This window comes from Euleptes europaea, chromosome 9, assembly GCF_029931775.1.
Source record: "Euleptes europaea isolate rEulEur1 chromosome 9, rEulEur1.hap1, whole genome shotgun sequence".
In the NCBI taxonomy this organism is placed as follows: Eukaryota; Metazoa; Chordata; class Lepidosauria; order Squamata; family Sphaerodactylidae; genus Euleptes; species Euleptes europaea.
In genome coordinates this window covers 12,953,863-12,969,079 of record NC_079320.1, presented here as the reverse complement: position 1 = coordinate 12,969,079, position 15,217 = coordinate 12,953,863, and the positions used below count along the sequence as shown (strand labels likewise).

The 15,217-nt window shown below is 45.4% G+C and overlaps 1 protein-coding gene across 3 annotated transcripts in view; it reads left to right on the top strand.

Moving 5' to 3' along the window:
* The window catches only part of SEC31A (SEC31 homolog A, COPII coat complex component), a 65,629-nt gene that overhangs the window by 39,211 nt on the left and 11,201 nt on the right, over positions 1–15,217 (top strand). The window contains exons 20-23 of one of the 3 annotated variants that reach the window (XM_056855168.1): positions 3,654–3,746; positions 4,516–4,648; positions 6,808–7,152; positions 11,882–11,920. In XM_056855168.1, coding sequence (XP_056711146.1) covers positions 3,654–3,746; positions 4,516–4,648; positions 6,808–7,152; positions 11,882–11,920 — 610 coding nt within the window. The remainder of the gene's footprint in view (positions 1–3,653; positions 3,747–4,515; positions 4,649–6,807; positions 7,153–11,881; positions 11,921–15,217) is intronic. The other 2 variants (XM_056855169.1, XM_056855170.1) reach the window with 2 other exon arrangements.

The window sequence follows — 15,217 nt, the reverse complement described above, 5'->3', positions numbered from 1 at the left end:
AATGACTGGTGTTGATGTTTCTGGACAGGTGAACATATGGGCTCCTGAATTCTGTAGCCTCGTTTGCAAGGCTAAATTTGTGTATGCTAATGCAAAGAGGATGTGCCACTGGCAACCAAGATAAAGTTAATTCATGCCATAGCATCCCCTATTACTATGTATGGGTGTGAAAGCTGGACTATGAAGAAAGCCGATAGGAAGAAAGTAGATTCCTTTGAAATGTAGTGTTGGAGGAGAGTGTTATGGACACCGTGGACCGCCCAAAAAACCAAATCAGTGGGTTCTAGATCAGATCAAGCCTGAACTGACCCTAGAAGCTAAAATGACTGAACTGAGGCTGTCGTACTTTGGTCACATTATGAGAAGACAAGAGTCACTGGAAAAGACAATCATGCTAGGAAAAGTTGAAAGCCGCAGGAAAAGAGGAAGACCCAACAAGAGATGGATTGACTCTATAAAGGAAGCCACGGCCCTCAGTCTGCAAGACCTGAGCAAGGCTGTTAAGGATAGGACGTTTTGGAGGACACTGATTCATAGGGTCACCATGAGTCGGAAGCAACTTGATGTCACTTAACACGCACACAATGCGAAGAGGGGTGCTTGCTCTTTCTTCCATCATTTTGGATATTCAGGCAAGCTCTCTGGCAGTCAGCTTTGGGAGACTTGCCTTCTTTTGCGATCTTTCCCTAGGCATGCAAATGTGGGGAGAAGGACTGTTAAGTCGGGCTCTTCTCACCACCCCCTCTCATCCTCGCTGCCGTTCACTTTGCAGTTAGTCGCTGTGTAGTTCTTGCACCCTTTGTCCTTGAAGTAGTATTGAAGAGTGAGTGTTTCTTAAGGCCTCCCAGGAGGCCTTTAGGGGACAGCTTAAAGACGGCAGAGGCAGCCAAACAATTATTGGCTAGGGAGGGTTTTATTGTGCACAAGGTATTGTGTGCTGGGTGCGTAAGCAAACGAACCTGGGTCAGGTTGGTAACATTTAGTGGGGCAGTGGATGAAAAACAAGGTTACGTCAGCTGATTGTATCTGGTACTGGTGGGTATTGTGAAGTTAGGGTTTTCTGTGTTATGCCCGCAAACTGCAACCTGGCACCATGATCCTGATTGGGAATTCCAGCGGAAAGAGAATATTTCTCAGACTCTGCAGCACGTATTTTGCGCGCCCCGGAGGACCTACTGAGATTAAGGAATAAACTTAATGAGGGATAGCATTTAGGGATAAATTCAAGAACATTTTAAACCCCCAGCTCTCTCCTTATGCAGCAATATTTTATGAAGAGCACTGAGATGTTGTCTTTAAAAAAAGAAAAGAAAAACTGTTAACTGCGATCTTGATGATCTTTTTTCAAAGACAAAGTGGCAAGAGACTCGAATTGGTGATTTTAGGTACATGGGTAACAGATCGCTTCCCTTACAAAATAGTATATTTATTCATTTAAATGTTTATTTGGCCTCCCTTATTCCTTACGGAGCCCAAGGAGGCTTACAGCATAGATAGAATTTATAAGATAAAATAAAACACATAAAAACCAAGATCTAAAACCACAACTCAGAAGTGCTAATAAAACTTAAATCAAACGCAGTCCTAAATAAAACAGTCTTGAACTGTCTCCCAAGGATTAAAAGTGAGGGGGCCCAGGTGGACCTACCTGGGGAGGTTGTTCCATAATCATGGGGCTGCTACTGAAAAGGCCCTATAGTCACCAAACCCTGTAGTTGCTTTGATTGATGGGACAGTCAAGAGGGCCTCTCCCTAGGATCTTAAGTCCCAGGCAGGAACAGATGGAAGAGGACAGTCCTTTGGGTACTCCGGTCCTAAACCATTTAGGGCTTAAATTTTATAGAGAATAAAAGGAACTCAATTTATCCTCAGACTCTTCTCTTTTTTTCCTTGCATTACACGAGAAAGAGGCAGAAGACTGACATGTTATCTCAGCAAAGGTGTTTTTCCCCAAGTCTGCATTTGGAGAGAGAAAATCTGAATGGAGGGGACATTTGTAGTGGGGGCTTGAGAGACAGGATGGGGTGACCCATCCCCCACCCACAGATTCCTTGTAGAGATGCCTTATTAAGTAATTTCCCCACCATCCTGGCTTTTAGTTACAGAGTCCACTAGGGGGAACACATCTTAAAAACAGATAAGGGATAGGTACCCCTTCAAATTCTCCCTTACAAATACCCACACACACACACTGTCTCATGTGTCAGTTATCTTAGCATCCCCTCTTTTGATATAATATAGTACAAACATAGTTTAAACCTAACCAAGGTTGCCTTTGTAACCACGGTTTGAAGCAGACTCACATACTATAGTTAAAGTGAATCCTGGTGAACTTTAACTGTATTTGTGCTGGTAGTGACTTAGTGTTAAACATGGCTAAATGAAGCCATGCTGGAGACAGAAGGGCCGATATGAACAGATGCCTTTGTTAAACCATAGCTTGCAGGTTTCTCTGGTTGGTCTGTCCCGGACTGTTTGTCCTGCAAGCCAGCAGTGTTGTGTTTCTGAATGGGAAAGTAAATTGCCATCTTTGAAGATGTGCATAAATTTGATTTGACAGTCTTGGGGGAGGGGGGACTGTTACTTCCAGGTTGTTCCCAGAGTGCAAAGCAAAACACAGGGACGTGCCTTTGTGTGGCTGAGTCTAAAATGGGGTGTTACTTGTGTCTTGGTCTCTTCCTTTGTGTGTCCTACTGAGTAAAACTGTTGATAAAAAAAAGACAGAGGAAATGTCTTGTTCACTTGTCTACCTTCTGCCATTATCCCAGCTTGAGTGCCAGAAGTACTGAGTTTTTTGCATGGATTGATGTTGCCTGCCTTCCTCAAAAACTCTTCATGTTTAAATATCTGGGGGTTGGTGGTGCATGTTACAAATTTCTTGCGTTAAAGTCTCAAGCCAAATAACTCCTAACAGGCACACAGCACATAAAGATAATATTTTGGTGAGAGAAAAAAGCTTGACCGTAGCAAACGAGCATTGATGTAAGCCAGCGTAGTGTAGCGGTTAAGAGCGGTGGACTCTAATCTGGAGAACCGGGTTTGATTCCCCGCTCCTCCATGTGAGCGGCGGACTCTAATCTGGTGAACCGGGTTGGTTTCCCCACTCCCTCACATGAAGGCAGCTGGGTAACCTTGGGCTGGTCACAGTTCTCTTCGAACACTCTCAGCCTCGCCTACCTCACAAGGTGCTCATTGTAGGGAGAGGAAGGGAAGGAGATTGTAAGCCGGTTTGATTCTCCTTGAAAGGTTAGAGAAAATCAGCATATAAAAACCAACTCTTCTTCTGAATCATGCTATCTACATAGTGTCTCTGAATCTAGCTTGCTGTGAATTTCTATAAAACATGATAAATTGCTGCATGACAGGTGATCGGATACTACAGCTTAACACACTCCCATTGAGCACTCTTTGCTGTCTCTCACTCCCACCCCCAAATTTAGTCTTTGCTCTCGTTTTTCACCCTCACCGGTCCGTTCCTCCTGCGCTGTGATCGAGGTCGGAAATTATCCGAAGAACTTGACGGCATGAGAAATAAATCATTGTTTTGATGTTTGGTTCATTAAAAAAAAAGGCATTCTGGCTTGTTTGAAAACCCTTTGGGTTTCTATTTTATTTTATTTTTTCCATGATTGGTATCTCTCTGTTCAATTCAGGTTAGAGTTGCCCCTACTGTCACTACCTGGAGTAACAAAAACCCCACTGCCCTTCCCAGCCATCCTTCCGCCGCCTCTCCCTCTGAGACACAGGTATAAATCAGTTATTCCTCTTTGAGCAGGATCTGCTCCTCTTGCATATACCGATAATATAGTCAATTGCTTACCCCCCCCCCCCGCTCACTTGATATTCTCAGTGCATTCCAAGCCATCTGGAAGGCATGGACAGGTTTTCAGTTCAATCAGATTCTCTCTCCCACCCCCAATGCCGCTAGCGCTATTTTTCATGATACTTACCAAAGCCGAAAGGAAACGTCGGCTGGCCCACAAATTGCCATTTTGCATTGAAGCAAATAAGCTCTGTGGCTTCCCCTGGGGAACAGATGGGTTTAAGGACATCTAATCTTCCTCCCCCTCCTCTCCCCAGCCCTGAATTTCTTCTTAACAAATTGAGTAAATGCTTTTAGTCCTTGGGAAAGCATCTTGGCTGAAACAAATGGCTGTTCTCCCTGTCCTTACCCCCTTCCCGGTAATGAATCCTGCATAGATTATATTGCACCATTTTCTTTTACCCTAGATGTGGTAGGATGGGATTGCTGGTTTCTTAGCTGTTTATTGTATGTTAACATGGGGGGGGGGGCTGTAGTTCATATTTACATTCAGGATGCTCGATTTTGCAAAGTCGGTCATGTGATAAATGCGGGATGTAGAGAGAAAACGCAGTGTAGTGTGTTGCTGCTATGAGTTCATGACCTCTGACTCTAAAAAGCATAATCCCAACACAATCCGTCTTTGCCGCCACGTACCAAGCCTAACCTTTTTTTATTATTATTCTCCTCCCCCCTCCCCGTTTATTTCCCAGGGAGAAAACCCTCCTCCTCCTCCAGGGTTTATTATGCAAGGAAATGTCAATCCCAATGCACCACCACATCAGCCTACATCTTCTGGTTACAATATGTACTCGCAGGTGGGAGCGCGGCAGGCTTACCCGCAGCGTAAGTAGCAGCACCGTTCCGCCTCTTTCCTCGACGGCAGCGGGCTAGCACCGGTGTGCTCCTTTAGATCCACCATTGCCGGCATTTAAAAATAAAATGCATTTCTAGAACTCGCCTGATCAAGCTGTAAAACCGAGCCGGTCAAATGACAGCCTTTGGGACGAATCCGCTCCCCTCACAAGGTGATGTCACATGATTTCCAGGTGCCCTAGCAAATGCTGATCAAAGTATAGTACAGAAGGGCCATGGCTCAGTGGTAGAGCATTTGCTTGGCATGCAGAAGGTCCCAGGTTCGATCCCTGATATCTTCACTTAAAGGGGCCAGGCAAGTAGGTAATGTAAAAGACCTCTGCCTGAGACCCTGGAGAGTCACTGCTGGTCTGAGTAGACAGTACTGACTTTGATGGACCAAGGGTCTGATTCAGTAGAATGCAGCTTCATGTATTCATGTGTGTTCATAGCTTGGCCTGTTAAGAAAGAGGAGTATTTTCACATAGTAGGCTGAATTCAACCAGCTTTTCTGCTAGTAAAAAAAAAAAGGTGGGGTCCTGTTGACCACCAAAAAGACTCACAAAATCTGCAGGGACAAAGTCTGTGCAAACTGTAGTAAAAAGGAGAGTTAGGTGAGATTGAGTGAAAAAGCTGGCTGGATCCAATCCGTATTGAAATCAATCCGTATTTGATTTTTTTAAAAAAGATTTTCAGCGCAGTCCTATGCAGAGTACCTGCAGTCTAAGCCCACTGAAATGAATGGATTTAGGCTGGAGTAACTCTCCCTAGGATTGCACTGTTTGTGTAAATATTTTTTTAATCCCGTGACCAGCGCATGTTTTCCGTAACTTGGAAGCCCAGTATGTTAGATTGCACCAACTTTATTATGAAACCTGACCAGTTATGAAGGGAGGTGAGTCGGTATGGCAAAATACACTTATGGCCTTTGGACCATTGTCTGATGAATACAACGGTCCTGAGACTACGCCTGTTGGCAGGCATGTACAGCAAAACCCAATCAGGATTTGACAAGAAATGTGGGATTTTTTTTTAATCAAGCAGGTTTAGATCGGTCTTCTGTGTTATCCCAAAAGCACATATATGTCTGTATCTTCACTGCACTGAGCCAGACATTTAAAAAATCAGGTCTTTGGATCTTTCCCATTTACTCATTAACAGGCTGATCGCTGATAGTATTGACAAATGGCTTTTAAGTCACCTTAGAGGTGATAAATATATTTTGCAGTGAAATAACTGCAGCGTTGGAAACTCATTTGATTCCCCGCTTTGTGGTTTCATTACCATTCTTTTGACATTTGATATTTCTATCACAGTAGGGGGACAGGATCCTGATGTTTGAAACCTATGTGCTGAAGAGTTGTGAATCACTGAATTAGGAAAAAATAGCACTCTGAGTAGTGTGTATTTTAATTTAATAAGAACTCGGTGCATAGTTGTTGATGGTTTTTTAACTTTTGGATATGGTTACATGGCATCTGATGCGGGAGCATTGCCAAAATGCAATTCTGGATCTAGGCAATGCCAGGATGGAAAAGCACCTGGAAATCCGATGTGAAACTCAAGGCAGTTAACAAAGGAAAAATGGTGGCCTATTGATGCAGTACATAAATGATACTTGGAGGCCATTATGATGAATTCTGCCCCCTCACCCCCATGTTAAGTGGGAACCTAGTCAAAATCTATTCATCCTTAATAATTATGAAATAAGAGAAAGCATGCAGAACTCTCCAAAGAGTGTTGTGTATTGTATTGCACAGTTAAATTGTGGAACTCCTTGCCCCAGGATTTGGTGATGGCTGCCAACTTGGAAGGCTTTAAGAGGAGAGTGGACATGTTCATGGAGGAGAGGGCTATTCCTGGCTACTAGTAAAAATGAATACTAGTCGTGATGCAAATCTATTCTCTCCAGGATCATAGGAGCATGCCTATTATATCAGGTGCTGTGGAACACAGGCAGGACAATGCTGCTGCAGTCGTCTTGTTTGGGGGCTTCCTAGAGGCACCTGGTTGGCCACTGTGTTTGAACAGACCGCTGGACTTGATGGGCCTCGGTCTAATCCAGCAGGGCCTTTCTTATGTTCTAATGTAAACATGTGCCAGAGTCTCTCTACTAACTCCATTTCTCCTTTCCCCCCCATCCTGTGTAGCTTGCCAGCCAGCGCAGCAATATCCTTTCAGGACAGGGGGGCCGCCGCTCTACCAGCCCCAACAGCCTCTCGCCCCTCCCGCTTCAACCTCTTACGTTAACCCTTCCCCTCTGTACGTCCCCTCTAACCCTCCCAGTTCCCTGCCTTCTCAGTTATATCCGGCACAGCCCCAGGCCTCTCCGACGACCTTGAATCCAAGCTCTTCTCTTCCCCCTCCTCCTTCCGGTGCCTCCTTCCAGCATGCCAGGCCAGGAGCCCCAGCATCCGCTGTGCCGTACGGGCCGCCTCCTGGACCAACAGGTACAGAGCCTGCCGCCTGTGAGCTTCCTGCATCCCAAAGAACAGGTCTGCACTTGAAACGGACTTTTCTGTTGCATTTCGAAGTGTGTGTTTTGGGAGGGGATGTGTTTCTTTTTTTGCATGCGCGCAGGCTGGTTTTAATTTTGTAAAAGAATGCAGACGTTTTACTTGCAGTTTGATGTTTCTAAAAAGTGTTGTCGTCCTCTGCCTGCCACGTAGCATCAAGGCCTCGCTTATTTTCTGTTGAGACCAGCTGGCACAGAGAGAGACAGAAATAGCCCGAGACCCATATAGAAAGGAGGCTTTCAGGCTTGTTTGCCATTGCAAAAGAAAAAAAAAAAAAAAAACCTCCACTTCTCATCTTCACGCTCTCATTTTAGCAAGGTCACCTGTCTCTTCTTTGGCTGAAGAAGAGGAACTTAAAAATGGCAGCTGAAAGGAAGTCAGCACCCAGATTAATATCTGTTTTGTTAAAGGGCAGAGGAATGGCGTCTTAACCACTTTAAATCATTTTTCCTGCCACACCTCCAAATTGTTTGGCCAGTTGCTAATAATCTGGTTGCTTGCTTGCTGCTCTGGAAAGGTATGAAGCTTCTGTCTGCTGCGGCGTAGCTGCATATTTGCAGGTTATGTTTACGGCACCTCTGCAGGTAGACGCTTTTCCCGGAGCAGCGGGAACCAATAACTAAGGCAGGGGAGCCAGTAACGAAGTCATGCCACTCCGGTATGTGAAGCTGTCCCAGCTTTTCCCTCCCTAGCAAAGATCTTTTCGTCAACAGGGCTTTAGAGAAGAGACCCTCCCTTACCCAGCAGGAGGGGAAATGTTCTCTCACAAGCGTCCAGTTTACTGCTGAATGTCAAACTTTTTTTCCATTGTGCTAAAGCCAAGGGGTCTTTGCAGCTATGTTGATGGCAGAGATCTAGAGTGCTTTATAGGAGACCCAGCATGTTGTAGTGGTTAAGAACAGTGGACTCTAATTTGGAGAACCAGGTTTGATTCCACGCTCCTCCACGTGAGCGGCAGGCTCTAATCTGGTGAACTGGGTTGGTTTCTCCACTCCTACACATGAAACCAGCTGGGTGACCTTGGGCTAGTCACAGTTCTCTCAGAACTCTCTCAGCCCCACCTACCTCACAAGGTGTCTGTTTGTGGGGAGAGGAAGGGAAGGAGATTGTAAGCTGGTTTGATTCTCCTTTTTAAAAAAGGTAGAGAAAACCAGCGTATAAAAACCAACTCTTCTTCTTAACCCAGCCCTCCAGTGTGGTGGAGTGGATCCAGTGGCGGACTAAGACCCTGGGAGACTTCGAATCCCTGCTTCCACCGTGGAAGCCCTCTGAATGACCTTGGGTCCTTTCCAAACTCTCAGCCTGGCCTACCTCGCAGGGTGGTTGCTGTGAGAAAATGGAGGCGTGGGAGGAGGATGTTGAGTCCTAACTGTGGGGATGAAAAGTGGGATATAAATAAATAAATGCAAATGCTCCCAGCAGTCAAACACTCAGAACTGTTTTGCTCCATTTTTTCCCCAGTTTGTGGGGAAGAGTTGGTTTTTACATGCCAACTTTCTCTACCACTTAAGGGAGACTCAAACCGGCTTACAATCACCTTCCCTTCCCTTCCTCACAACAGACACCCTGTGAGGTAGGTAGGGCTGAGAAAGCGTGACTAACCCAAGGTCACCCAGCAGCTTCGTGTGTAGGAGTGGGGAAACCAACTCGGTTCACCAGATTAGCCTCCAGCGCTCACGTGGAGGAGCTGGGAATCAAACCTGATTCTCCAGATCAGAGTCTGCCGCTCCAAACCACTGCTCTTAACCACAACACCACGCTGAGTCTTCTGGCGGCAAAAAAAAAAAAAAAGTATAGAATTAGGGTTATCGCTTAAAGTGGAGGCTGTGAGAGCTTTTATTCTGAGCTGCTGTATTTAAAAAAATTCTAACTCCTCCAGTTAGGGATTATTATGTAAGATTTTGATTTTGACTTTTGGCAAGACTCCAGCTAGAAAGGAAAATATACTGGCCAGTGACCCAGTAACTCTAGCCCCAGGTGCTTTTTGGATTTCATGGCAAACCGAGTCCCCCCTCCCCCTTTCTTCTGTACGCCTACAGTAAGGCTGCAGTTCTCAACCGATTTTAAGGGACGATTTTGATGGAAATGATTTAGAAGCACTTTTTTCAAAAGGGTTTTTCCTTCCGTGAGCTGAGCCGGAGCATGTGTGCATGGCTGGAGCATCTGGCCGTACGTGTTTATTGGCACAGCATGAACCCAAAGCCGAACACCGGTTGGACCCTGCTTTTGTTAACGTGTTTTACTTGGTTGGCTCTGTTGCATGATAGCAGACCTGTTTCTTTATAAAAGCTCAACTCTTTCCCCCCCTTTTTTATTTATATATATGTGTGTGTCTATTATAAGGGTGATAGGAGCCCCGTGGCGCAGAGTGGTAAGCTGCAGTACTTCAGTCCAAGCTCTGCTGACAACCTGAGTTCAATCCCGACGGAAGTCGGTTTCAGGTAGCCGGCTCAAGGTTGGCTCAGCCTTCCATCCTTCCAAATTCGGTAAAATGAGCACCCCGCTTGCTGGGGGTAAAGGGAAGATGACTGGGGAAGGCACTGGCAAACCACCCTGTAAACATAAGTCTGCCTAGGAAACGTCGGGATGTGACATCACCCCATGGGTCAGGAATGACCCGGTGCTTGCACAGGGGACCTTTACCCTTTACATTTTTATAAAGGGGAGTTGGTTGTATTTTTGTCAGAGATGCAAGCTTTTCTTTTAATTTTTTGAGGGTTTTTTTCCAGGAGGAAGAGAGAGAGAGGCTACTGCAGATCAAAGACTTAGCTGAAATCTTACCTGGCAATTGTCTGCAGACTTTTAAGACAGTTGCCCTTTTCTATTAAGAAAACAGATTAGTGTCCTTTGGGAACTGAATCCTAGAATGTATAGCCTCTCGAGGTACTTTGCAAAGGTGGCTGAAGTTTTCCAGTATTGGTGAGCAGATATTTTCTGTGTCCAATGAGGAATTGGTCAGTTAAAAATGGATAACAAGAAAACATCCTTCAGGTATCTAGCCACTACAAAAGTTTGGGGAGGGGCCGTGGCTCAGTGGTAGAGCATCTGCCTGGCATGCATAATGTCCCAGGTTCAGTCGCCGGCATCTCCAGTTAATGGGACTAGGCAAGCAGGTGATGTAAAAGACCTTTACCTGAGACCCTGGAGAGCCGCTGCCAGTCTGAGTAGACAATACTGACTTTGATGGACCAAGGGTTTGATTGAGTAGGAGGCATGTTCATGACACCATTGATTTCCAAGCCCTGTTCCAGTAATCTCTAGAACTCCTTGGGAGTTTATCTTGGGTACTTGGGCGAGAAAGATTATTAACAGTACACCAGTTCTCTTGGTGGATGGCTTGCCTTTCATTCCCAGTCTTCCCTATTGGAGGTTGTTCAGTGAGCTCTAGATTGAACTCCTGCTGGGCCAGGATGAAGTTGAACGGGCCTGACGCACATGAACTGAAGATGCACCCTAGATTATGCCCCCAGAATCTTCTGCAAGGTGTGCAACTTCCTCATCAGAGGAATCCGATGTGGAAAGCATTGTTCCAAGTTGTATTTTGAAACGGTTGCACTATGCGGGCGCTTAACATTTTAGTGGCAGCAGCGATAATATCGCTGCCTCCCCATACTGACACCCTAACTTGTGCCATGTAGGTGAGAGCCAACACAGTGTAGTGATTAAGAGCAGCGGGCTCTGATCTGGAGAACCAGGTTTGATTCCCCACTCCTCCACATGAAGCCTGCTTGGGTGACCCTGGGCCAGTCACAGTTCTCTCAGAACTCTCTCAGCCTCACCTACCTCCTTTTGAGAGGAAAGGATTGTAATTGTAAGCTGCTTTGAGACTCCTTACAGTAGAGAAAAGTGGGGTATAAAAAGAAGACAAAGAGTTGGTTTTTATATGCCAATTTTCTCTACCACTTAAGGGAGAATCAAACCGGCTTACAATCACCTTCCCTTCCCCACAACAGACACCCTGTGAGGTAGGTGGGACTGGGAGAGCTCTAAGAGAGCTGTGACTAGCCCAAGGTCACCCAGCTGGCTTTATGTGGCGGAGTGGGGAAACCAACCTGGTTCACCAGATTAGCGTCCGTTGCTCATGTGGAGGAATGGGGAATCAAACTCGGTTCTCCCGATTAAAGTCCTAATCTGAAAAACCGGGTTTGATTTCCATGAGTGGCGGAGGTTTATCTGGTGAACTGATTTGTTTCTCCACTCCTACGCATGAAGCCTGCTGGGTCACCCTGGGCTAGTCACAGCTCTCTTAGAGCTCTCTCAGCCCCACCTACCTCACAGGGTGTCTGTTGTGGGGAAGGGAAGGTGATTGTAAGCTGGTTTGATTCTGCCTTAAGTGGTAGAGAAAGTCGGCATATAAAAGCCAACTCTTTTTCTTATTCTTTTAAATGAGCTGCTCTTTGCTGTTGAAGCAAGCCTTTTGGAAATCTGGGGGCTGTCTGCTCAGCTGGATGGTAAAAATGGCTGCAGTGGGTTGTATGGGCTCGGTCCAGTGCGGCTGCTTAAAAGTCTTGAAGAACTAATTGGCTTTGGGGTAGAAAGGAAGGCATTCCCTCAGTCCAACCTGGATCAGATTTCTTCTGGAGAGCTAGTGGATCGAGTAAAGGGAGCATTTCAAACCAATGTGTTCTAGTCCAGCTGCTAAGAGAGAGAGAGTGATGGGTTTGCTTTTTTTAACACCTCCTGAGTTGTTTTTGCATTTTGTCTGCAGAGTTTCAGTCCGTACAAGACCAGGCCAGTATCCTGCAAGGTGAATCAGCTACACTGTAAAATGGGAATCATTAAGGGGTTTTTGCAGTGTGGAAATTGACTGAATCCACCACTAGCAATGCATGTAATGACAAATTCTATGCCTCGGGCTAATAACACTAAATTAATTGAAAATTAACACTTGTCATGTAAACAAATGGTTTTTGAGTCAAATGTTGTGGCTTGGATTTATACCACTGATATCAACAGCTTGTGAAACCAAAGTGTGTGCTCTTAAATACTGCTTTCAGTGATCTGCATTGTAATGATTGGAACAGCTTTTGGAGCAAACAGGGACAGCTGTACGGCGCAGTCAGAAAAAGCTGAGAAGCGGCACAGAAATCAAATCAGGGCTGTGTGTACTCTGTTTTAAAAAAAAAAGTGTACTCAGGCAGTCCAAATTCTGCCAACAAACCCTGACTTCTGCAACTTGAATAAATTATCCAAATTGGACAGATCATCGACTAGAATCATAGAGTTGGAAGGGACCACCAGGGTCATCTAGTCCAACACCCTGCACAATGCCGGAAATTCACAACTACCTCCCCCAGATTCATAACTTATTTTTGTAACTTCCCAGATAAAGAGGCGAACTGGAGGGGGGGGGGGTTGAGGAGGAACGCTCAACCTATTGTACAGGCTCCCTCATCTTGCTGAGGAAATACTAGTGACCCCTTCTGCCCCACAGAACCCCATGGGACCGGGGTTGTGCACTTGCACTGCCCTAATGTGGCCAGGGATTTCCCCAGGCATACCTGTCTGCAAACTGGGGTTCCGAGTCCAAGGAGCTGAATTCTATTTATTCAATTTATAGCCTGCCTTCCCTGGCCAAAACCAGGCTCTAGGCAGACAACGACCATAAGATCAGCATATATTCAATATAAATATATCAATAAAACAAAATAATAAAACCTGGTTCAGCAGTCTTCAACTATTAAAACCGTAGACAGCGCATAATATCATAAAACATTCACTGGAGAGGCCGTAAGCAGACAGGGGCCCCTCAATTCAATGCATATGCAGGATTAATGCTGAAAAGAGGGAGGGGGTAGGGAGGCCAGCACAGATAACACTTGCGGCTGCCCTCAGTTGTAGGCCTGTCGGAAAAGCTCTGTCTTACAGGCCCTGCAGAACTCTTTAAGGTCCCGTAGGTCCCTGATGTTACTGGGAAGGGAGTTCCACCAGGACTGAAAAAGCCCTGGTTCTCGTGAGGAACTTGCACTGGAACATACAGAAATCTTCCTCTCTCTGTCCTAATTTACCACCGCCCCACAGACACATTGCAAGCACTCATTTGTGTCTCTTAACTTGCATACCTTATTCTTGAGTAGTTTATTCTAATTTGACTGGAGGTGGAGAGCCGAGGAGCAACAGAAGGACACTGAAATACTACCATAGTCACTGAAAATGTTAACCAGCAGCCCTTTCTGAGATCTCAGCTAACATTTTTGCATGTTTTCAGCCTCTTTTCCACAGTCCGAGAGCTATCTTAGAAAAAAAGGAGAACAAGCAAAAGGTTATAGGGAAGCTAAATTCTGTGACCGGTATCCACTTGTGTCCTTTTTTGGCATCCTGCGGAATCACAGTTTACACACAGCCTTGACTTTCTGTACGAACTGGCTACACCAACATGCAAAACGGGTTCCAAATCGCTCGCGCAATATCCAGGATATCCTAGATATTAGCATAAAGGATGTTGCAGCTTGCTAAATGTAAAGCGCATTCGTGGGAAAACTCCAGCTGTGATTATTTTGCTTAATTAGCAATTGTGGTGCAATAAGCCTGCATTTAATTTAAGCAGCTTTTTATGTTGAAGTTTAATGCAGTAGGCCCCAATTGAGGCTGCCCTCCCTAAATACACCTGTGAGAAAATCAAGCCGATACGTCAGCAAAATCAAATTCCATAAGGAAAATCTCCTGTGCCAGCCATTTTGAAATCTAATGCTTCGCTGTTACTGTTAATTTTAGAAGGGCTCCTGATCAAGCAATGTCCAAATAAGAACAAGGGAAAACGTCGACTAGGTTTTCATTCACCTAACATCTAAACTGCATTCAGATGTCATGGCGAGATGCAATTTGAACTGAGCTAGGGCATGGATACTCCAGGTTACCTCAATCCTGTTAGACCTCAGAACCTTAGCAGGGTCACTTCTGGTAGTAATTGGATGGGAGACTGCCAAAGAAGTCCAGGGTTGCTCCCCAGAGGCAGGCAATGGCAAACCTCCTCAGAACATCTCTTGCCTTGAAAACCCTCTGGGGTTGCCACAAGTCGGCTGTGACTTGATGGCAAAAAAAAGCAAAAATACAGCTTGTTGCCACGCTTGCATGCTCTCTTTCCGTCACATAGGCCTTTTATGCACGGCTTGTTTCCGTGGCCATCACTCCCCCCCCCCTGAGTACTTCGGGGCTTTGTTTTCATTATGCGTGTCTTTCCCGGCTTGTAGACGTCCCTTCGCTGTTTCCCCCGTTTTCCCTGCATTTTGGACCTGCTTTATCTCGAATTTGGAAACGTGGGCAAAATGCTGGGAAACGCAGGGGGAGAGCGAGGCGACTTCTGACGGTCAGAAACGACATTCATAATCAACATAAAGACCTGATGTTGTTGGAGGGGTAAGGGAAACAGCTGTGCATAAAAGACCTATGTTTAGGGTTTGGATTTTTTACAATCTTGGCCAGAGCCCGTATGTAGAGATGTGTACTTGGAGCTCCTGTACTTATAGAGATCCCCATTCAGTTCACTGGAAGGGGAAGCTCTTTGTACACATTCATCTTTCCTATGTAGAGCTTTCCCCTCCAATAAAGTAAAAGTGTTTGTCTTTATTGGTGTCAGAGCTCCATGCATTTGAGCCCACAAGAAAAAAATAGGCTGCGCTCTTTGTCATCTCGTTCCTGCGAACTATGAATTAAGGCAGCAAGATCTGCCTATACGTGCTTTGACTATTAATCAGTCTTTGCTAAAAGCTGCTGTAAATCTTAGCTAGGCAGCTAAAATAAGCACATTTACAGCTGCTTTGTGTTTTCTGGTCTTACCGGTTTAATGTGAATTGTGCTTTTAATGACAGCTCTGCTGTGCGTTTATGGCTTGCAAAGAGCCATAACTATTCTCTTCTGGTATAAATGCAGCAAAATTTTGTTGCCTTTTTAGACTCCTCTCTACTCAAAGGCATGATGGGCAATGGCATTCAAGTTCCATTGAGCAGTAGTGTGCATAAAATAACTTCCTTTCTCCCATTTTTTTTTTACCTACTGCTGATTTACTCACAATGTTAACAAAGCTATTCCAGAAATAATCCTCCAG